The 23141-nt window shown below is 41.1% G+C and overlaps 1 protein-coding gene across 1 annotated transcript; it reads left to right on the forward strand.

Moving 5' to 3' along the window:
* Nucleotides 1–711: 711 nt before the first annotated feature.
* Nucleotides 712–16586, forward strand: LOC147891148 (lysM domain receptor-like kinase 3). Its single transcript, XM_087389858.1, has 11 exons — nucleotides 712–1222; nucleotides 2673–2702; nucleotides 3283–3579; nucleotides 3722–3864; nucleotides 6883–6972; nucleotides 10084–10189; nucleotides 11918–12069; nucleotides 12236–12336; nucleotides 12542–12689; nucleotides 15774–15875; nucleotides 16102–16586. The coding sequence occupies exons 1-11, from the start codon at nucleotides 775–777 to the stop codon at nucleotides 16264–16266; spliced, it is 1782 nt and encodes a 593-aa protein (XP_087245984.1). The 5' UTR covers nucleotides 712–774; the 3' UTR covers nucleotides 16267–16586.
* Nucleotides 16587–23141: the final 6555 nt, after the last annotated feature.

The following is a 23141-nucleotide window of genomic DNA, read 5'->3' on the forward strand; positions in this document are numbered from 1 at the left end:
CCTTCGAGTCAGTTCCTTTCAGCAGTTTCAATGGTATGCTGGCCTCTCGGAGATTAATCAACAGCTTCCATCCATATGGTGCCCGCGGAATATTGCAACTCTAGCTAATATTCGTTTGCCTATGATCCATTGCCGGCTTGATCCACAGTACCCACAACAAGAACCATCGACTACCTAACAACGTCAAAAAAAACCTTGCACATCAACAATTTTGCAGGCGTCTTTGGGAATCGATATCTAGTTCCATCCAGCTACGTATTCCTTCGAGAACAATTACAGAGTGCGCTCGATGATCAGGTTTGCTTTTGCCATGCTGGTGTACGTCTCCAGTCGCAATTACAGTGGAAAACTGAGTAATTCGTTGCCGGCCATGGTTTCTGGAAGTTGACAATAACGATGCCAGACAAAGGAGAAACGGAGCTATTGGACGGATTCAGCAATGCGTCGATCGCAGGAGCTGCTTCACTGAAAACATGGAGCTTGGTGATATGATTCTTTATGCTGCGGATGCAATACCTGGAACTCCCGAAGATCAACCGTAAAAGCGCGGTGAAGAAAACAATCTGTAGAAACAGTGCCGGAAATCACATTACAGTGCAAGATATGACTGGCTATCTATCCCCGAAATTCGGACTCGCATGCGCGTGTTGTCTGGTTTGGGTCGGCCTCGCGTTCTGCTCACTGAATCCGATAACATGCAGCGACACATCCGCATCGAGCAGCTGTCCAGCTATCCTGTATGTGCCCAACGACAAGCTGCCATCGCAGAACGCGATGGACATCGCTAGTCGATACGGTGCGAGAAGTGTACGTCAAAACTATTCGGGGGGAGCTTTGATTCTCGTAGATTGTGGATGCATCGTGCTCCCAGCCAAAATCAATGCGTATATGGCAGTGACCACTTACATGGTGACACAATCGGATTTTGGGTCTGGAATCGTTCAGATCTCCTCGAACCGTTTCGATAATCTGGCGTGGAATGACAGTGGCCTAACCATGCCAGCCATTGGATACGCTCTCGAGATCCATCTGGGATGTGGCTGCCCGTCGTCACCGTACTCGAGTGTGATTTCTTACGCAGTGCAGCCGAAGGATACACTTACACGCATAGCAGAGCAATTCAATTCGACCATCCAAGGGATTACGACGCTCAACGCGCTCTCCAACACGAGCCAAATCCAGATTGGCCAAGTTTTGTTTTTGCCCTCCACTCTCCCTCCAGGTCAGTGATTGCTCATGATCCAATCTCTCCTCGCCAGAAAATATGGCATGCACCATCGCATCTTTCTCAGTCGAAATTTGTTAGTCTCTCTCCAATTCCGTACAGCTTTACTGCGCGTCCTTAAATCCATTTGCCAGCAGATGCTGTGTGATGATACTCCCAACCTTAAATTTATTTCTTGGATTTGGGATCGGCAGCTACCTCGCAGAAAACGTATACATCAAGTACTTCTCTTGACAAAAATAGTTTTGGTCCAAAATCTTCTCTTTTCCCAAATTTGTACGAGCAGATCACCTGCCGTGTACTCCCAATCCATTTTCAAAGCTGCTACCATTCCTCTTCGTCATTTCTCTCCTCGCAGTTAGATGAGTCGTGGGAAAGTATCTGTATTTCAAATCGTCAAAGGAGAAAGCTTTCTCCTAAGGTATTTAAGCATGTGGATAGTATGTCCTTAAAGCCCATAGACAAATCCCTAGCTTTAGTCCACACAACTGCAATAATGCTCATAACAACAGATTTGCATGCGAATTAAATATACAGACACAGCACTGTAAACCTGATGATTCTTGAGCAGATTCCATGAAGGACTACACTTTAACCTGGAACTGGGGCTACATTCAAACATCTACACCTGCTGTTTTACGTCATATAAACACAAGTTTCCGTTAGTGTCACCACCATTTGTATTTTGTTGAGTGTCATCTGCACATTATCTAATGTGTGGCTTTACAATGAGAAAAAGGTTCACATGCATCATAAGATGTGCTCCCAAGGTTTCGTGCCCAGTCTATTCCCATCCCAGTAGAGATGAATGCTCTTGTCGAGGAGGCTCAATGCCTTGAGAGTCCTGTAGTAGTTCAGCTGCCACCATGCTTTCAGGAGCGGTTCAGCTGCCCTCTTATTGGGGCTGCACACTTATGTAAAGTGGGTATGTGGGTTGGGAACGCATGTAAAAGTGTGTGGGAACGCAATAGGACTAAAAATACTCATCTTTGAGTTGTAACTTCACATTTTAGACCCTCAAAATGCATTGAACGTTTATCCTATTTTAGGTGCAGACCTGCTTGTTTGTTGGTTTTCATATACTTTCTATTTGGGAATAATTAAAGTGGATATGCAACAAGGAAATACTAAAAATCCATGTCATGGTGCTAATAGTGCTTATCTGGGATACTTGTCATAAGGATTGCCCTTTCATCATGTATGCAATCCATTGTTATTTGGGAGCCAAAAGCACAGTGAATTTTAAATGCTGCTAAACATGAACCCCTCCTTAATCGTGGCATTTTTGTGAATGTTATTTTTTATTTTAAGCTTCAACTTTGACATTTTAGGATGATGTAAATGTTGGACCACAGTGAATGTGATGCCAATTTCATAAATAAGAAGTACGATGAGCTCGCAAAAATATGATAACTAATGATGATGTGCTGCTTTCTTAATTTTTCAGATTTCATTGGCAATCCTCCACCAACCAATGGTATGTTTATTTATGGCAACGTACTTGACTTTATAGTTGTACGTGGTTTTTAAAGTCTTCTTATTAAAGAAAAACACAAGACTGTACGTGATGGAAGCGGAAAGGACTGCACTGGTTACATGTGTTTTCACATCTATATTCCATGGATTGCAATCAATGTTTAATGGATGAATTGAAATATCAAATGGTTCACTCCACAATAAAGTCTTCTTATTAAAGAAAAACACAAGACTCTACGTAATGGAAGCGGAAAGGAGTGCACTGGTTACATGTGTTTTCACATCTATATTCCATGGATTGCAATCAATGTTTAATGGATGAATTGAAATATCAAATGGTTCACTCCACGATAACATGCTACATAAAGAAGAGCTATTGTATTTCCATTTCTCACAAGAATTAGACCTTAGAAATAAAAGATACTTTGCCCAGCAAGAATACGATTGAAGAATCATAGCCCCTCCGCTCATTTGATTGCAAGCAATTCTGCTATACCTTGGGGTTGTGAAGACAGTGCATGAATACAAGCCCAAATACTATGTTTTATGAAGAACGTTTGTTGTTTGCTTGTGTATCTCAGGTCCATTTAACAAGCGCAAATATGTAGAGCTGGCCGTTGGAATCGGGTTTTCTGTCGCAGTAGTTGTGGGTCTCATAATCATTACACTGCATGCCATTAGTACCAGTAGGAAAAAATATGACTCTCAGATGACAACTGCAAAAGGGCAATTTGACACTGGAGACGTTGAATCCAACGCCCAGACATTTAAGGGCACTTCCTCTTGTCATAATAGCTTCCTGGGGATTTGGAATCCTCTGCTTAAGCGGCCTGGCAGTGTTAACAGCAATTCAAAGCGTGGGATCACCTTACCTGGAGGTACTGATTTTGGTGGGCAGTGAACCATCAGCTATATGGGTGAAAAAGACATGAATTCATTATGTACATATCTTGCAAGCCTTGGTTGCTGTAGAGTTTTAACTTCTTGGAATATTTTACTATATTTTGTGCGTGATTGCAGATGCAAAAGGTGTCTTTGAGCCAGAAAATCAAATTGTGTTCAGCTACAATGAAATTGCAGAAGCCTGTTCTTACTTCCTAGAATCCAGGAAGCTGGGTGAAGGAGCATATGGTGCAGTTTACCACGGACACCTTCGAAATCAAGTAGGTTGGACACCCTAAAATTCTTACAGCTTCTATAAATCAGGCACAGGATGATAGTATCAGGGATGTTTTTATCAAAGCTATAATTATATATTAATATAAAATCTTGGCGAAAGTTTTCAAGATAATTTTTTTAGTTTCAAAAAATTAGTAGAATGCAGTACTCTTTTATATTTTTTCTTTTGAATTTTGAAGGAAAAAATGTAAATCCTCGCGAAAATGTGATTTTTTTTGCATAAAAGTTTCAAATTCTGGCGAATGTTTCAAACATTTATTTTTATTAGGGCATACAAACTTTAGATGCTAATATAAAAGTTTATCTTCTTTAACGAAACTAACTTGAAAAAATCATCCATGGATAGTATCACATGAATATATTGATGGAAAAACTTGTCAGTCATCTAAAACAAGTTTATTGAACCATCCCACTAAAATGCCTCAATTCGTTTGAGAAATGAGAGAGTTCAAACTGACCTGTTCTCCTTCTAGTTTCCTTCCATTGGAGTGCATTAACGCCCCCCCCCTTCCCCCCTCCCCCACCATCAATCTTCCTCCGCTTGTTTTCCTCAGGTTGTCTCCTCAAGGCTCAGCTACCCTCTCAGCCATACTGCCTCCTTTTTCTCCCAATTCAGTCTGCCATACTGCCCCCTTTTCTCCCTCTCAGCCATACTGCCTCCTTTTCAGGTTGAGGAGGGACAAATTGACTCAAATCCCTATGAGATTTAGGAAATGATACTTCCTCTTGCAGCCAATTGTTTAAGACAGGGCTGTTCGCCCCCTAGGTGGAGGCTGCATGAGATGAGATTACAGTCCAGGTTCCTAAGGTAATTTTAGATACCATGATGAGCCGTCTGGAGTCTGTATTTATAGATAGTCAGGTGCAGCCCTTTCGATGTAGAAACGCCTGCCCAAGAAAGGATGGTGTCGCCCTCTCTTTCTTGTGGCTGGATATCCTCATACCCAAACATCTTGCTACAAAGACAGTATCATCACGCACATCCTCACAAAATGAAATTGTGGTTGAGAACTTTGTTCTCAAGTGTAGTTGCAAGAAATTTACTGCTAATATTGTCCTTTTTCTTCTTGTCACTTGCAATCCTTTTTCAGACATTTGGCAGTGTATCGGCCAAAACTATTTACAAACGAGGCAGTGGCCTATAAAACTTGGTTGACCACAACCAATCTAGAAGCAAGATCTATCTTTGCAGAGCTCTAAAATAAGAGTTTCCTCTTGATTCTTCTAAAACAGGAGCGAACTGCTACGAGGGAGATATGTCAATGCCAACCTGGCATCCCAAAATACCTAAGGTCCCTTTCTGAATTCGATTGAAGGAATATCCAATCCCCAGTCTGGAGAAGGCTGACTTTTGACCCAAAATGCATTGGATTTGTGCCAATTACAAGACAAGAAAATCATTACATCATGCAGAGCATGAAAAACCCATGTTAATATACCACTCAAAAACTTTAGTAAATAAAAAACCTGAAAAGAACTAGGACTGTGGCTGGAAATGTCTACTCGTGCATATGATGGTCTCAGAAAAGAAAGGAAAAACCCTCATGCTCCGACAAAAATCGTCCTCCTGGCCAAGGCAGACCTAGAAGACTAGCAATGATTTCCCAAGCCAAGTCTGTAGAAGGAGACTGAGGTCTGGACTCTCTGCAAGGAAATGGGCACTGCAGAGTAATAAGCGGAGTTGGCTTCTCTGACTATGAGAATAGCCCAGTATTTTTGCATAAATAGAAGTCAGAAATAGCTCACCATGACTTGAAGCCGATAACCCAGTGGAAAACTCAAAATGGTCGAGGCTAAGGTGAGAGTCCACTTTAAATGCCAGGGATAGTTTCTATAATAGGATGAAATTGCATCAAGGACTACTTGGAAACTAAGGAGGCTGGGGGTGGAGCTTTTTGGAACCCAATTGAGACAAACTCTGCAAGCTAGTAGGCTGATAAAGAATGCTTTGTTTTTTATCTACTCGATGAGGACTCTTTCAAGTAAGACAGTTGAGGAATTAGTCTAAGCAGGAGAGCTGCAATCACTGCCCATATATACCTTAAACGGATCATTACATAACCTGACTGAAGTAGCTCCTCATGCCAAAGGTGATACCTCTTGCACCTTGCTTCTAGCATGAAGAAGGTAGCCCAATGTGCTAGATTTCATAGATTCTCACATGCCTCCATGAACCAAAACTCTACTAAATGCAAGATATACTTTGGAGACACAATGGACTCAGTGTTGACACAGAGTGGAGCATGGTGCCCTCTAGATAGGACTACTTATAGCTGCCACGTGCCTGGATAAGGGTAGTCAAAGATATTACTATGTCATTATTGACTTGAGCACTATGGATGATGTCAAGTTTAGAAGGCGTCGATTGATGTAATATTTATTTTGGTAGAGCCTTATAGGTCATAGAGAGAAGAGTGATCGGTCTCCAGTTACACAATACTGTTTTCTTACCTAGTTTATCGCTCCTAACTGAGATCTTCTGAGAAATCCAGGAGGAGGCAAGGAGCGCACGCGAGAGAGAGAGAGAGAGAGAGAGAGAGGGAGAGGGAGGGGGCGGCGGGGGGGCGGTGGAAGCACACGAGGTAGACGGAGAGGAGCAAGGAGCATCTAGGAGCAGGAGCTCCCAGCGTGGCTTTCTTTTCATATGGATTTCTTTGAGTTGGAGATTTTCTGTTGTCATGTTTTCTCTACCTTGGATTTTGAAGGCCTCGTGGGTTCTTTGTCAGCCTTAGCATAACAACTTCTTGCTTCTTTTTCTTTCTTATAGTATTTCAATTTGTTTATTTATATAATAAGTGTGGCAATTGGAAAATTGTTTTTTGAATTTTCTCACCCAGAAAATTATTTGCCAAAGAAGAAAGAAACACTTGTCAACAAGTGATTGGAGAAAAGAGTTTACATTTTCTTCTCCAGAGAAACGTAAAAGGAGAACGTCATTTTATTGACATTTGGGAGATACGTTTTATCTAAAATAGAAATTGACAACAAATTATTTGTGGCAGGAGGTAGCAATCAAAAAAATGAAAGCATCTAAGTCAAGGGAGTTTCTAGCAGAATTGACAGTCCTTTGCAAGGTTCACCATTCAAATCTGGTAACACTACTCAAATTTCCTTTTATATATTCACGTCTTCATTGATTTAATTTTTAATGGTTTTAACAATATTATTAGGCTTTTTTTTTTTTTTGTAAATAAAGTATACATATGAACAAAGGCACCTTGTATTATTTCTTTCAGTTTATATGTTCAAGATGGTGGATGTCATATGACAATATTTGTGTTGTACCCAAAAAACTTATCACCATGCCTCACATGTACAAAATATAAAATACATAATGATGCAAGCAAAATTATCCCAAATGTAGGCATCATTGAAAAAAAAAAAAACATCTTGAAGGGTATAAAGGTCTGAGGAGAGGCATCCAAATAAATTCTTGTGTCATCTACAAGCTCGTTGTCTAAAAGCTTCTCATCCCATCTGAGAGTGAGTCTGAAACCAAGAGATGTATGCCTAAAATCTGACCTAAAAGCTTATAGCCGCTACCCAAACAAGTATAATAGATGGGTAAGAGGACATCCCTGATGGACTGATCTAGAAATTTGAAACCTCTCTCTTCTACACCTCTGATAAGGATCTAACTGTGGCTGATCTGTAAAGGGAGGACACACCTTTGACCCATGGAAAAAAAAACCAAAATGCAGTAGTGTGTCCTCTAGAAAGCCCCAATCTACTTTGTCATAATCTTTCTTGGAATCCAAGAGTAGAATAGCAAGGTCCTAGCTGCTCTGTTTAGCCCCCTCAAAGGCCTCGATAATTAAAAGATATTATCAAAATTATTGTGTCCATGCACAAAACTAGTTTGTATGTCATGTATTATCAGGAAGTAGAGGCTGTAAACAAAGACTGTTTGCCTTCACTGGATTTATATGCCATTGCCTAAAAGTGTGATCAGTCTCCACTGATTTATTAAAAAAAATCATCCCTTCTTGAGGATGAGATGGATGAGACTCTCAGTAAGTGAATCAGGCCTAACTTAGGTACTTACCCCTTGTGCAGGGAAATTAAATGAGTCCTGAATTCCAAGTTGGTGAATTATCCATTAAGAGAGATCCTCATACCTATTTCACCAACACTGAGACTATATGCCAAATCCTTAAACGGGCACTATATCTGTCAGTCATGTCTAGATCTACATTGAGGAGGGAAGCATAAAATGCAGAAGCAATATGCATGACAGTATGAGAGAATAACTGCAAGACCCCATTAGAGGCAATCAAGTGAGAAACACTTTCTCTACCAAGTCTAGGACAAAGAGTAGAGAAAAGGTGTCTATTGACTCTTCCCTCTATTTGAACCCAAATGTATGATATGAAATCTCACCTAGACTTTCCATGAGAGGCTGGTGGTGAGCATTTTTGTAGCAAAGTGCTCGTGGACCAAGGCATCTAAAGGTCTTTTTTGTTTCTCCCTTTGCAAGGCTGCCAGTTGATGTTGACGAATAGCAATCCTACCTAAGGATATCGTATCTTCTAGTCCTAGCAACATAGTGATATAAACCACTATTATCTGAAAGAGCTATTGCCAAAGTAGGAGAAGAACACAACCATCTTGCAAGTAGGAATCCCAAATCTAGATAACTGCCACTAAAAGATCTTCCTCAGTATAATGGTATTCTAATACTGGCAGGCCGAGCATGAGTATGAGGCTCAAAAACAAAAATAATAATATGATAGTGATTCGAAGTAGATATCCTAGGGGCAATGCATATAGTACCACCTCTATCCAAAGTCCATTCATCCACATAAAATCTATCAATCTGCAACCTCGTATGCAGTGCAATATGCTGTGTATTCTTCTATTGGCCTTCTAGGGTACTGTCAGCTGCAAAGTGTACAAATCAAAATACATAGCATCTAGCAACATAAAGATTATCATGAAGAAAGTGGTAGTCTCATGAAGGAGCGAGGAAAACCAAGAAGGGGTATCATGCCTTGTGATGTTGGCTGTCACATGTCTCTTGTCCTTGCGGATCGGATCTCTCTTTGAATGATGATCCTAAGAACATATATGATATCAGCAGCTCGGTTACAATGATGATCATGCTGCTTGAGAGGTCCACACAGTACTGAAACAATATCCTTCTAGAAAGGTGAGTATGTAGTCCCAAAAAGTTCTAGATCTCAACTCAGATCCCACTATAGGATCATCTATCAAAATTATGGAATTCTAGGTATAAACTATCTTGAATTCTCATGTATCTAGTGCGGAAGAACTTAGCTCAGTGCTGATAACATCTTGAGGATAAGATAATAATAGCTCCAATAATTGCAGAGGTCATGCTACCATAAAGGAAGAAATGTTTATAGGGTTGAACCCAAGAGTTGTACATATATAAAAGAAGTCTATCTAATAAGGCCTTGATTTGTAGGTGTACATCTAAGATTTGTAGACCTTTGTGGAGCCTAAAGAGAGTCAAGGTGTTCCATGCAACCCTATCTCTGGTGTCTTTGGTGCCATCCTTCTCAATTGAGAAGAATTTCTACAAATATTTAAGGGTATGCAATGTTGGATGGGTCAAAAATGAACCAGAGGACACATATTACGAAATGGGGAGAAGCAACCCAATTATGAGGCAGAGCTATACCTGCAGGGGCAACTTTACTCCAAAGATTTATATATTCCTACAGGATGTATCTGTACGAGGGACTGGGAGTTTCTTTTGTTAGCTCTCCACCCTTTATGATTCCCACATGATATATTATTATGGGAATGGGATCTACATTGGGACCCATATTATTAATTTTCAGAGATATTATAGAAATTGGACGCGTGTAAATGCATGCTTTCCATGAGACCAGATAGATTTATTCTTCTGTTCTGAAAGCCTTCATTGGATTTTAGACCCTCTCATAGAGTTTTATTTTTCTTGTTTAATTTAAGGTCTCTACTAATAGAGAGAGAGAAAGAGAGAGAGAGAGAGAGAGAGAGAGAGAGGCCAAAACCAGAACAGAGAGAAGTTGAGAAGAAAGAAAACAAGAAGCATAGAGGGATGTGGGGCAAGCAGAAGCAGTCTGATGAAAGAGGATAGTGGAAGAGGATGGCTGGATGATGTAGGCTTGCTACAAAGGGAGCTGATAGGCTTTCTTAGTTTTTGGAATTTCACACTGGAACCAAATTCTGATTATTGTTAAAATCGAATGCAGGTCGAGCTGAATGGTTATGCAGTTGGAGAGGAAGAATTATACTTGGTATATGAGTTTGCAGAGCATGGTGCTCTAAGTGACCATCTACATAATCCTGCTAAGAAAGGTATCTTCTTTGTGAAGTGAGAAATAAGAATTTAAGTTTGAGATATGTTCCTTGGTGAATCCTCATATTTATGACTTATGTATCTCACCCTACTCAAGAATTGTGTAAGATACACTTGTACGCAGGAAAATTTTTGTGGCCAAAATCTTCCCAATTATGGTTTTGGTGGAAATCCATTGCTCCCAATTTTATTGATGATTTTTCTGTGGTAGTTCTATTATTGTTTTTTATAGATGTTAAGAATAGTGTAAATTAGACTATTCCAAGGGCATAGGGGCAAACCTTAGCCCTAACCCTAACTGATGAAGATGTATATATGTGCAATACAACATAGTGCATAGCTAGTCATCTCTTGTGCACTCCACTTTCTCTCCCCCCGATCCTTCAACATTGTATCAGATCCCATGGTCCTTCATCCTTCGTAGGGAGAGTGTGATTCCCTGTTTTGTCAAGGAACAAGCCCTTGCTTCATCAGGGCACAAGCCCTTGCTTCCATCAAGGCAGAAAGCCCTCTTCTTGAGGCATCTTCATCTTTGAAGAGCTGATCTTGTAGTGCTCCTTCCCTTCTCAGATTTATTTCAAAACCTATGGAGCTTCAGTTACATAATTTTGAATGTTAATGGGTTCTTTGAATGTTTTGCAAAGCCTTATGTTAGGCAAATGAGTGATTTTGTGAGACAAATCTCTGTGAGACCCTGACATACTTTGAAAATACTATAGTTTCTTCAATAGAATCTGGTTGCAATCTTCACATTGTAGTTCCAACAAAGCAGAGTCTTTCAAAGATCTCGAGCCTCCCATGTGGGAAAAATTGGGGTACCTACAGAAGCTCAAATCTGGAGGAATGGCCCATAGCTTACCATAACAGCCAATAACACAATCCTTCTGCCACCAATGGGGCAAATCTGGTGTTGGAAGAGATATAAGTAGAGCAAAGAAACTACATCCTGTAAAGGAGAATTATCATCCTGATGAGTGATGGGTGCCCAAAACTTTTGTCTCCCCTCCTATAAGATTGATCATTAAAATGACAAGGTGATATGCTAGGATTAAGCGGTAGTGCTTGTGCCATGTGTCCAATCTATTGCCCCAGAAGTACTTGTTTGGCTTTAATGATGGCCTTATGTTGGTCGATCTAGTTGCCCATCAGGATCAAATACGTCTATGGGACTCAAATTATTTCATTCAAAGGCCCTCTGTAAAATTGCCCTACGGTGAAAACAAATGCAGTAAGAAAGATTTGATATAAATATCACCACTGGAAAAAATTCAAAGCCAGTGGAATTGTGTGTGCCTGTTGCTCATCTATATCTTGGGTGAACTTCAATGATTTTCCTACTTCTTCTGTCCACTCAATATTTCCTGAGATTTCACTTTCTCAACTAAATACAAGAGTTGTGAATGTACACCTATGAGAGTAGAAATGCTTCAAAATGTGTGGAGGCGTGTTTCCTCTTGCCTTGTGAGAGCGTGCAAGTGTATAGACAAACTTGCACAGACAAAGTCTATGACTATGAAAACTGCAAAAAAAGTGCATCCTCACAAATTTTGTGTCACAGTAACCCTTATATTTGGAGTCAATATTTACGTAGGCTCTATATATGGAAAACGCTTTTGGGGTGCCTGCACAAAAAATGGCATATAAACAAGCAAAATGACCGTTGTTTTTGCATTTCCTAGATAATAACTTGAGTCTTAGATTTATCATATTGTTATGGATTGGTGCAGGGTATCAACCTTTGTCCTGGACAAATAGAGTGCAGATTGCACTTGATGCTGCAAGAGGATTAGAGTATATCCATGATCACACAAGATCACATTATGTGCATCGTGATGTCAAGACCAGTAACATCTTACTGGATGGGAATTTTAGAGCAAAGGTGATCTATGTCTCCCTCTATTCTTCCATTAAATTTAAATTTATCATGATAACTGTAACACAATATTTATAAATGACAGGAGTGCAGTTTTGGAAAGGGATAGATTGACTACCAGGTCCCCTTTCCTGTAAAAAATGGGAAACTGAATCTTTTTTTGAAACAACAGGTGGGGGATTTTGGTTTGGCAAAGCTGGTAGAACAAACTGGTGGCGAAGGTGACGATGTAACCACAAAAGTAGTTGGAACTGTCGGGTATCTTGCTCCAGAGTAAGTTCAGTAACGTACCTTATTCATGCGTTGACCATCATGAATTGATTGATAGTCGACTTCTCTATGAAAAACCAATGTTTGGAACTATAGACATGGTGCTAGTCTTGAGCAATTTAAAGGCTACAAAAAGAAAAGATGATTCTAAAGGAAATTATGTGTGCAGGAATTGGTAGTAATGTTTCAACATGTGTTCTGTGTGCAGATACATACGTGATGGTCAGGTGACATATAAGAGTGACGTATATGCTTTTGGGGTAGTGCTAATGGAACTCATAACTGGTTTGGAAGCATTGAGTAGAAGCAAGGCTTTCAATGACAAAGCTCCTGACCCACGTTCGTTGGTTGGCTTGGTAAGGGCTTCTCTCTAGCTTTTTATCTCTTTCTCTTTCTTGCAGAGGAAAGCGAAAGCTTTTTCCAAGCATTTTCTACTTGTCTACATGGTACTTTCTTGCCATTGGAGTGAAGCTTTTCGATGTGCACTTTGTTGATGACATAGGTGCTTTTTTGAAGGGTTGCGAAGCCTAGAGCATGTTAGATGAGCTATGCACTTCTTTTGTTTGGCTTCTAATGCTCATATAAACTGGCATGACTAGGTTGGTTCAAGGATCAATATGCAGCCTGAACGTGAATGGAGTGGCTTAGAGTACCATCATCTTACCACTTGTTAAGCATGAATTGGGCCTCATTGATCGAGTGATGCACAATCATGCACTTTCTTTTTCCCCTGTGAAGAAGACTTCTATTAAGGATGAAAAAAGCCCCAAGAGCAAAAGAGCTCAAGGCAAGAATTACATCATGCATAGCATGAAAATAAACTGAGAGGGTAGAGCCCTACAAGACCAAAAATTCAGGACTGAGACTGAAAGTGCCATCTCAATTATGTAGTATCCTCTGAAAAGAAGGGACAACCTCTCCATTCCCTAAGGAAAGTAGTCCTCCTGGAAGTAGCTGCCCTGGAGGACCTTTGCATATTAAGTGATGTCGAACCGAGAATGCCCAAGAACAGCCATGCCTCTCATAAAATCTTGGGGCCCTACAAGAGAGAGCCAAGCCACTGATCTAAAGAAACCCAGAGTCCCGAAATCCGCTTCCAAACATTCCTATCCTGTTTGCAATCCTAGAGGCAATGCTGAATTGACTACTGTGTTGAGAAGCAACGTAGACAAGGAGTCCCAAACCTGGACCTCTACTGATGAACTGCGATCCTCCCACGGATAGAAAGCCAAACAAAAGAAGTGATTCTTCTATTCCTAAGAGACTTCTAGAGCCCTCTCCAAAAAGATTTCTGCACATCTACTGAAATCTGAAAGTCCTCCCAACAAGATGCTTCCAGCCTATGATACTCATTTGGAATCTCCTGGCATTGCTAACAGTGTATACTGAACTAATGGGAGGCTGTTCAAATAATTCCCTGCATCAATCCATTCCCACCCTCCGAGGTCCCATTGCATGGGGACACACCCATAAATCCACATCCTCCCAAGAGCCTAAAAGGATGCTCTCAGGGTTGGGATCTAAAGAATCCCTAAAGCACTACTCCACATGACCCAAAATCCTAGCTACCTCAAGGCATCCATCAAAATACTCTGATCCTTACATTTGGAGAGCCTGCCCTCAGAGTGCACATCAAAGATAAAAGCATCCTTATCAACCAGAGTACCCCAATTTGAACTCCGTCGGAGACGTATGACCTGAAGCGGGATACCTGTCCTTGAGAAGGCCCCCATCCATCAAGTTTTAGCATGTTTTTTCTCCCCTAAAAGGGCCAATCCACTGGTAAGGCTACATCAGTCTGCTCAATTGAGGTGACTAACCATTTGAGATCTGAAACGTTTTTGAAGGCCTTCCAGAAGCCCGCAAAGGAAGTGTGACCTCTCTCCCATCTAGAAAACTGCATGTGACCAGAAAGGCCTAAATGTCTACCATGATCATCAAGAATTTAATCAATCCACATGCCCAGGCTGTCTATCAATCTCTTCCTGTGATGAGGGGGGATGCATTTTTTGGCAGGGTTACAGTTTTGATCTTCCTTTGGACAACAATCCTTGATGTGATGCAGATTGCAAAATTGCACCACTTGACTTAGAGAATGTTTATCATAGATCTTGGATTTATAGACAAAGTCTTTTGCAAAAAATATTTCAATTTATAGCTAGCTGTATAAGTATCTGCTCAAGGTTCTTCATGTGTAGCCTATGACTTAAGATGATATTGTTAGGCATCTGCTGGATGAACAAGGGATTGCAATGCATTAACCACCGTAGGTTGGGAAATGGAACTTGCAGAACTAGTAGGAAAATGCCAGAGTGCAAGGCACTTTTGATCGATGCAATGGATTGGTAGGTAGGTGTTCCTTAGGAGTGATATATCGGAGATCAGATATTGATAAGGCCATCTTGGAGACATGCTTGCTTGACTTTTTTTTTCTATCCAACTGATGAATGCAAAGGCAATTCGTAATCTCTGGTTTCCCTACACGTCTAACATGCACAACTAGAGACGACCATGCTTTAGCACCCTCGAGGTTCTCACAAACACTCTTGTTGTCCATTTCTGCATCCCATTTGCCAATTGGATACAATTATTTGGCTTTCGCATTTTTCCAATAAATGGTTGTCCTACTGGATATAAGTTATTTGTCTTTCACGTTTTCCAAATCTATTGTCCTTGGACGTTACATAAGCTTTACTTGCATTCAGTGGGACGTTGCTCTCAATAAGACATCGTATTTGTTTCCTTCTTGACCTGATGTTAATATTAAGTGGATGTGTGCTGAGAAACAATGGACCTTGACCGTTAATCTCCTTTGACCATTAATCTCCTTTACACTTTCTTATATTCCAATGCTGTGAGACCCTTGAACACTATTATTTTGCATGGAGTCACTGTAGTATTGGCTGTCTTTTCCTATTAAGGTAGATTATGAGCTTCTTGGCATGACTTTGCAGTGGTGTTCTACACTTTCTGCAGTTCTTTCACTATGAACAAGCTGATCAAATTGTTTGACCCACATGGGGAAGCTCATCAACTAGCATAAATGCGTAGCAACAATTTAAACCACATACTTCCAATATTTCAATATTGATGTCTTCCCAAACCAGCAATTCACAACAGTTCTCATTGAGCAGAAATGCAAATTATCAAGTGCTTTTGCAATTAACATAAAGAAATTCCTTGACGTCCTGATTTTGGACATTTAATAAATGAGCAATCAATTTGCACCCTTCAAGGATCACCTCCATGAATTTAGCTGTGCTAAATTTGCTTTTGTTTGCAATTTGAACTCATAAAGACAAAGAAGTCAACTTATGGGGTTGTACAGTTTTCTCTTTGTCCTTTTTCATAAACATATGGGGATGTACTCTTTTTGTAATGGTGACAACCATTAATATAAGAAATTTCTAATTTGCATTAATGCCGTCGTTGTATTGAAGATGTATACACTTTCTCATAAAGGCGAACTGGATCATGAGCAATTGAAGGCTTATGTCGATCCAAACCTTCAAGGAAGCTTCCCAGAAGAAGGATTTTGTAAGGTGAATATCTGTACATACAAAGCCTGACTAATTTTAAAATTTTTTGGCTAGTGTGTGAAATTAATTTCAAATTAAAAAATTGCACAAAATGACACGGGTTGGGTAGGTTAAAAATCCTTTTAAAAGAAATATCAGAGACAAATATGCACATTACTGCAAGAAAATTATGAATTCCTGTGAGTTAAGAATGTGCATTCTCTGATGTTTGTCTCAAAATCCTGTGCAGATGGCTAGATTGGCAAGGGCCTGTGTTGATGAACATTGCATGGCTAGACCAGACATGAGGGAGATAGTATTCAAATTATCTCAAATTCTATTGACATCAATAGAGTGGGAAGCCTCCCTTGCAGGAAGCAGTCAAATCTTCAGTGGGCTAATTCAAGGAAGATAAGTTTCAATGATGCCTCGATCTTTCTTGGAAATGTGCCATACCATTGCATTGGATATGAGAGAAAGTGTGACACTTGCTATACAGGGAATCCTGACTTGGGAAGCTTGGAGAATAGAAGCTCAGAAACCATGGAAGCCAATGGTGTTTTCCCACTGTGGATTCAGATTATTCCCCCATGTTACAACCTCATCATTGATAATATCACTTCTTTGAACTTTTACAAGTTTCTTTTCATAATAGTCTCCTTGCTGTACAAAAAGGATACACTCTCCTTCATAAAAAATTTAAACCAACAATATTATGTAGGAACCAATGATCAACAGGGATTAAAATAGTTGCTGTTACTTGTATGCGGGTGCATGTGTACATGTGTGTGGTGTGCATATGCATTGTTTGTGTACACATACATGCTTGCGCTTGTAGTAGTACATGTATCAGAGACGTGCAATTATATGAGGGTGGGTGAATGGGTTGGTGGATGGCTGGGTGGCTGGGTGTATGTATATGTATATGTGTATGTATAGGTATACATGCATACATACATACACACATACACACACACGCTTGCACCGACACTTTTTTTTTTCTTTGGTGAAATCCATGTATCTTTATATTACAAAGAGCAGTCCCCAAAGAAAGGACATGCACTCAACAATATCAGAAGATTTCATTGTAAGAGAAGTAAATGGACTATCTAATGAACTGAGAGGGGATTGCCTAAGCGCACGCGCACACACACACACAACGTGAAGGCTTCACATTGTGTGTGTGTGTGTGTGTGTGTGTTTGCTCAGGTCAGCGTCTGCTGCTCTCCAGCCCCTGTTGTGACTTTTGTACGGTTACCCGTACAGGTCGTACGGTGTTTTGGACGTACAAATCCTAGCCCACCTCAGCTGTTCCGTCCAGGCCTGCATCAGCTGCTGCTTTACCGTACCTTTTGTACATCTCCTAGGTGTGCCTACGTTTGCTTGCGGTGTGTAAATGCAATCTCGGTGAGGTGTCCATCGCTCTCCGTTTTGTCCTAGTCAAGAAACCTACGCGGCCCCGTCCGTACATTTGTACGATTACCGTACGGTGTCCGTATGCCAGTATCTTTCCGTACTTCGTCCATACGTCGTACCTTTCCGTACGTACGCCCGTACCTTCCCTTACAGGCCAGTCTTCACGTTCTCAGTCGTACCATCGTACTGTCAAGTTTCTCTCAGTGCAGCCCGTATATACCTCCGTACAACTCAGCATCGTCCGTACAATCTTGTACTTCCTGCCGTACAGGTTGGGGGCTTTTTGCTCTGGTGTCTTCCCTAACAGTCTTGTATCACAATCTTACCTTTCCCTCTGCTATCTCCTCACCAGCTATACTCTTCCTCTCTTCTCTTGTGAGCTCCCTGTGGATATTTCTTTGGGACTGGTTTTTTTGGCTTCTTCTACCCTCTTACAGGTACTTCATCCTCAAGCTCCTTTTCTTACCAAGTCATGGCAGAGTATTCATATGAAAAAACATTTCAAAAGGAGCGCTCGGCTCCCTGCAAGAAGCAAAAGCAGGTTGACGGTCAGCATGACCCGATGCATGACACACTTGAGGCTCAACTAGTATATGATGTAATGCATGAAGGATTTGCAGATACGAGAAAAGACTGGAAAGACTCGGTTCTCTCAGTTGGCCTCATGGTTGAGGTTGATGAAATTGTGGATCCAGCGAGAGAGTATGCCAAGAATGCAGTTATATTATTCTTTCCAGGCCGGATGCCACCTGCTGCAGAGATAGGCAACTGGCTGACACGCACATTGGCTGGCTCTTTTGTTCGTAAAGTACACTATGCAGCCAGGGGCTTTTTCGAGGTTATCATGGTGGATGAGATCCACAGACAAATGCTTTTGGAACATTCACCTCTCTTTTTTGGGCAGCAAATGGTACATGTCTTGCCATGGTCTCCCACAAGGGACTTTCAAGCTTTAATCAAACACAGATGCCCAGTCTGGGTTGAGTTGTTGATTTCCCCCAATGCATGGCCACACTTTTGCCTAAAATTGCAGCCTCTTTAGGTAAAGTGGTCTGTCCACCACGGCCAAATGGCAATTCAAACAGATTTTGCATTCTCTGGGATACTGATAATCCCACACCGGACTCTTATTCAGTCACGGTGAATAATGTGAACATGGGGAGTGTATTTTATAAACTCAAATGGGGTTTATTTGCAGGGGCCTGTTTTGAATGCAAAAAGTTTGGACACATGGCTTCACAGTGTCCGCTGAACTCACATAAAATGCCTCATGTCACCTTGCCAGTCCACATGCCCACCAAAGATGCTCCTACTCCAGTTGCCAACAAAAATAAAAGCAGTAGACAGCATTCTGGAAGTCAGGATAAAGGCAAAGATTCAGTAGTTATCCATGCAAATCTCACTTCACATTCACCTCCTGCTACTCAATCCTTGCCCAAAGGAAAGCAACCTTCAACTGCTGGCAGAGCCCAAGAAAAGTTATTTCTACTCGAAGAATTCCACCCCCCCTCCCTGCACTTGGAATGGTGCATCTTCTAGCGGAAACACCCCAGAGATCAATACAGGAATTGGGATTACATGGGCTGCAGTAACAGTCAGCAGAACACTCTTCCCTGAAGAAGAGGTTGCTGCTTTGCTGTCTACTTCTCAAGCGACTACTTCTCAGGGGCGAGGCCTCGACCCTGAGATAGAAATGCAAGGTTGACCTCATACCTTTTGCTGCTGTACATAGTTGTTACATTACTATAAATGTCTGTATATATGACTGCTCACATCACCTGTTTTACACTCAATGTCCAGGGCATGAGTGACAGTAGGAAATGGAAATCTGTGTGGCTCTACATCAATAGATTTCAGCCTGACATAGTGGCATTACAAGAGCACAAGCAACATATTTATGCAGGCAAGACAGGACACTACTGTGGGTATGACATTTTCTATGCTGGGGAGCACTCTTTCTCAGGGGTTGTCCTTCTGATCAAACATGAGCTTCAACCAGTCATTGCATTAAATGACAACAAAGGTAGATGGCTTGTTCTCCAATGCATTATTAGAGGAGAGGTGTTTGAATTTGCTTTAGTTTATGCACCTCAGTCATCTCGAGACAGAACTGTAATTTGGAATGCTATGCAACAATACCCGTGGAGATATCATGCCTACATATGTGGGGATTTCAATAATGCTCCACAACAGGGAGACAACACTTCCAGCCACGATCATATGTTATCTCCTGAAAGGCATGCATGGTCTCAACTACTTTTGCATTCGGATCTGGTTGACCTTTGGAAGGAATTGCAGCCTTTGTCACCGGGCTACACTTTTCAACATAATGCTCTTTCCGCTTATGAGGCAAGACTGGATCGTTGGTGTAGTGTCGCTCCCCAACAAAATGGGGATTTCACATGCAAAATGTGGATTGACTATGCCTTTGTGCATTCAGACCATGCACCACTATGGCTGCGGTTATCTTTTCATAAGATGCCAGAAGATAGATTGCCACAACGGTGACATCTAATCATCAACAATAGTTATTTGCAACATGCTGAATTCAGGGCAATGGTTATTGAAGCAGCTCGTTGTCTTTCCTCTAGCAGCTATCTTCAAGCTGATGATGCCTGGGCTTCTTTTATTTCTAAAATGCAAATGGTGATTAGAGATTATGGCAAGTCTTACATGAAGACTCTGAGGGAAACCATTGCTCAGGCCAAGTCTACTTGTCAAGACCTCACTGAACTCAGTCATCATCGTTCGTTGTCCATGCATGAGCAAACCACACACTGTCAGGCCAGACATTGTCTTAAACTAAATGATCACAGGAAACTGGCAAAATGGGAGACTAGAGCAAGACAAAGAGCCTTCACAAATAAAGGTTGCTCTTCCAAAGATTTTTTCAAGAGTTTGCATCAGAGGAGAATCAAAACAGAAATTTGCAGAGTGCTCATGCTCGATGGATCATGGACTACTTCACGGTCACAGCTTGCCTCTGTTTGTGTGCATCACTTCTCCCAGCAATTTGGCTCTGCAGCTCCTCTCTCGCAACAGGTTTTGCTTGCACGAAATTTACTGTTGCAAAATGTTTCTCCAATAATTTCCCCTACTCAAGCTTTGGAATTGGAGGAACCCTTTACTGAGAGGGAACTGTCAGATGCGATCAAATCATGTGGCAGATGGAAATCCCCCGGATGGGATGGTTTAACAGTCGAGTTTTTTCTAGCATACTGGCCTATTTTGAAGCATCCATTACTATATATGGTGAATGCTGCATGGCAACATCAGAAAATGCCGGACACATGGAAGAGAGGTCTTGTTAAACTCTTTCCCAAAAAACAAATTTGTGAGTCTTTGGCAGACTGGAGACCTATCACTCTTATGCCCGTAATTTACAAAGTCACTACCAAAATGATTGTTGCTCGGCTAAAGGGGTTTTTACATGATGGGTTGCATCCTGCACAATATGGCTTTGTCCCGCGTAGGCATATCACCAATAACATTGCTAATGCTTACATTGGAATTGAATATGCCAAATACACACAGCAGGATGTTTTGTTATTGCAAGTTGATATTGCCAAAGCTTGTGATACAGTTCAGTGGGATTTCATTTCATCGACTATGCAGGCTTTGGGTTTTGGCACAAAAATGCAGCAACTCATCAATTGGCTATATCAAGATAGTGAAGTTGCCTGCATGCTTTCAGGAGATATTTCTCCATCCTGGACTCTTGCTTGCTCTGTCAGACAAGGATGTCCACTGAGTGCTTTACTTTTTACCATAGCCACTCATCCACTGCTTCAATATCTGGATCACCTCTTGGACACTGACCAGCTGCACGGTTTAGAGATTCTTGGTAGTCGCAGCATGATTGCTCAAGCATATGCTGATGATTCTTTCTTTACTCCAAAAAATACTCGGGCTGATCTGTCCATGATTATGCATGCTCTTTCTACATATGGATTGGCTGCTGGCCTTCAGGTAAATTTTCAAAAATCAAAATTGCTGCCTTTACATGCACAGGACTGGCATAATCTTTTGTGGCCTGGGGAAATTGTCCCTACTTCTCAATTCATTCGACATCTTGGTTATCCTCTAGACTGGGGACTCACCCATTCACAACAAACTGATTGGGTGCTAGTAAAGTTAAGGGCAAAACTTGAATATTGGAAGCTTGCAACTTGGCCATTACATGTTCATCTGCGAATTACACAATCCATTTTGATAGCATACATACAATTTTATCTGCCTCTCACTATGTTCACTAAGGCAGATTTGGTATCATTTATGTCATCTGTCATGGAAATTTTCTGGCGTTCAAAACATGGCAAGAAAAGTCTCAGATTACTCTCCATGCATCGTCTCTGTTCTCCAAAGATGCACGGGGGTCTGAACATTCTCAATATTCAAATGCACTTGCTTGCTCACAGGGGGGAAATGATGATGCAGTTTCTACAAGGAGATCAGCCTTGGGCTTTTATGATCCGCTCTCTCTTATTACATCTTCATACATCTGCTTTTGGGAATTGGCAGCCTACTCAGTGGGAACTTTTATTTGGCTCTATCCAAGGCAAGATCAGAGGATGCCCTTTTGTCTCTTCTCTGCTTCTTGATTGGAAACATATTCTATCCCACTTGGAATGGAAAGGCAGGGACTCTCTCTCGAGCAACTCTTTGAGGGTAGAGAATCTCTTTTGGTCTAAAGTATTCCATTCACCTTTGGCCATACAAGAACCCCGACGTTCTTATTTTCTCTCCTTCAAAGGCATTTCATCTATGGCGGATGTACTTCAGGATGATGGCACAATTCTATCTTTTTCTTTGGTTGCTCGCAAATATGGCTTGGGAGCTCATTATCGTCCTTTATGGCATAAAATTTCAGCAATGCTCCAACCGTACTTGCCGGTACCTCATTTAGAAATTCAGCATCGGCTTGAGGATTGGATTTTACGCTCTCCTTCCTCATATGTCCGTCCTTTGAAGCTTTCACATATTACAGTGTCATCACTATATAAAGTGTTATTACCTCCACCTTGGATTTCCAACAGAGCAAATACTGTTTGGCATATGGATCGTCCAATGAAGTGGTGGAGAAAAAGGCTGCATCTCCTTTGGCATTACAAAGTCCCTCTTCGACAACAGCTTTTCCTATGGCGAGTTCTCCTTGGCATTTTTCCATCTGGACAGTTACTCACACATAGACATATTGCTTCAGCTGTTTGTCACAGATGCTCGCACTCTACTGAATCAGTGCTTCATATCTTTTGGTCCTGTCCAAACACTTCTGATCTCATTGCTCTCATCAGACAGAGGCTTCGACAGCAATTTCCTACTGTTACTTTTGGCAGATTTTTCTGGTTGTTTGGATTTCATCCCCAGAGACAGGGTTTTGATTTATTTTTTGTATGGGTGCGATATTGGACCCTATGGACTTTATGGATGGATAGAAATCATAGAGTCTTTGGTGATCCACTATTTTCATCCTTTCTTTTTTTCAAACGATCTCTGCAACAATCATTCTACGATTGTTTTCAAACTCGTTTGATTGATCAGGATGTGTATACAGCTTATACTGAGATCTTTTGTTGAGTAGTAGCTACTTCGTTTTTGAAGCAGCTATGAATGTAATTATTCCATAGAAATAAAAGATTTCTTCTCACAAAAAAAAAAAAGTGTGTGTTTGCTCAGGCAATCCCCTCTCTGTTCATCAGATAGTCCGTTTACTTATCTTACAATGAAATCTTCTGATATTGTAATTGCATGTCCTTTCTTTGGGGACTGCTTCCTTCACGTTGTGTGTGTGTGTGTGTGTGTGCACCAAAAACACACATGGACACACATAAAGAGTTGTAAGAGGCTATTATTCCATATCCTACAAATAATGCT

This window comes from Dipteris shenzhenensis, chromosome 18 (assembly GCF_047967505.1).
Source record: "Dipteris shenzhenensis isolate YYH24624 ecotype China chromosome 18, Dip_SZ_1.0, whole genome shotgun sequence".
In the NCBI taxonomy this organism is placed as follows: domain Eukaryota; kingdom Viridiplantae; phylum Streptophyta; class Polypodiopsida; order Gleicheniales; family Dipteridaceae; genus Dipteris; species Dipteris shenzhenensis.

Coding starts and splice junctions, on each gene's coding strand:
- LOC147891148 (XM_087389858.1), top strand. CDS start 775: ATGGACATCGCTAGTCGATACGGTGCGAGAAGTGTACGTCAAAACTAT. Junction 1,223..2,672: donor GCCCTCCACTCTCCCTCCAG/GTCAGTGATTGC, acceptor TTAATTTTTCAG/ATTTCATTGGCAATCCTCCA. Junction 15,876..16,101: donor CAGAAGAAGGATTTTGTAAG/GTGAATATCTGT, acceptor AATCCTGTGCAG/ATGGCTAGATTGGCAAGGGC.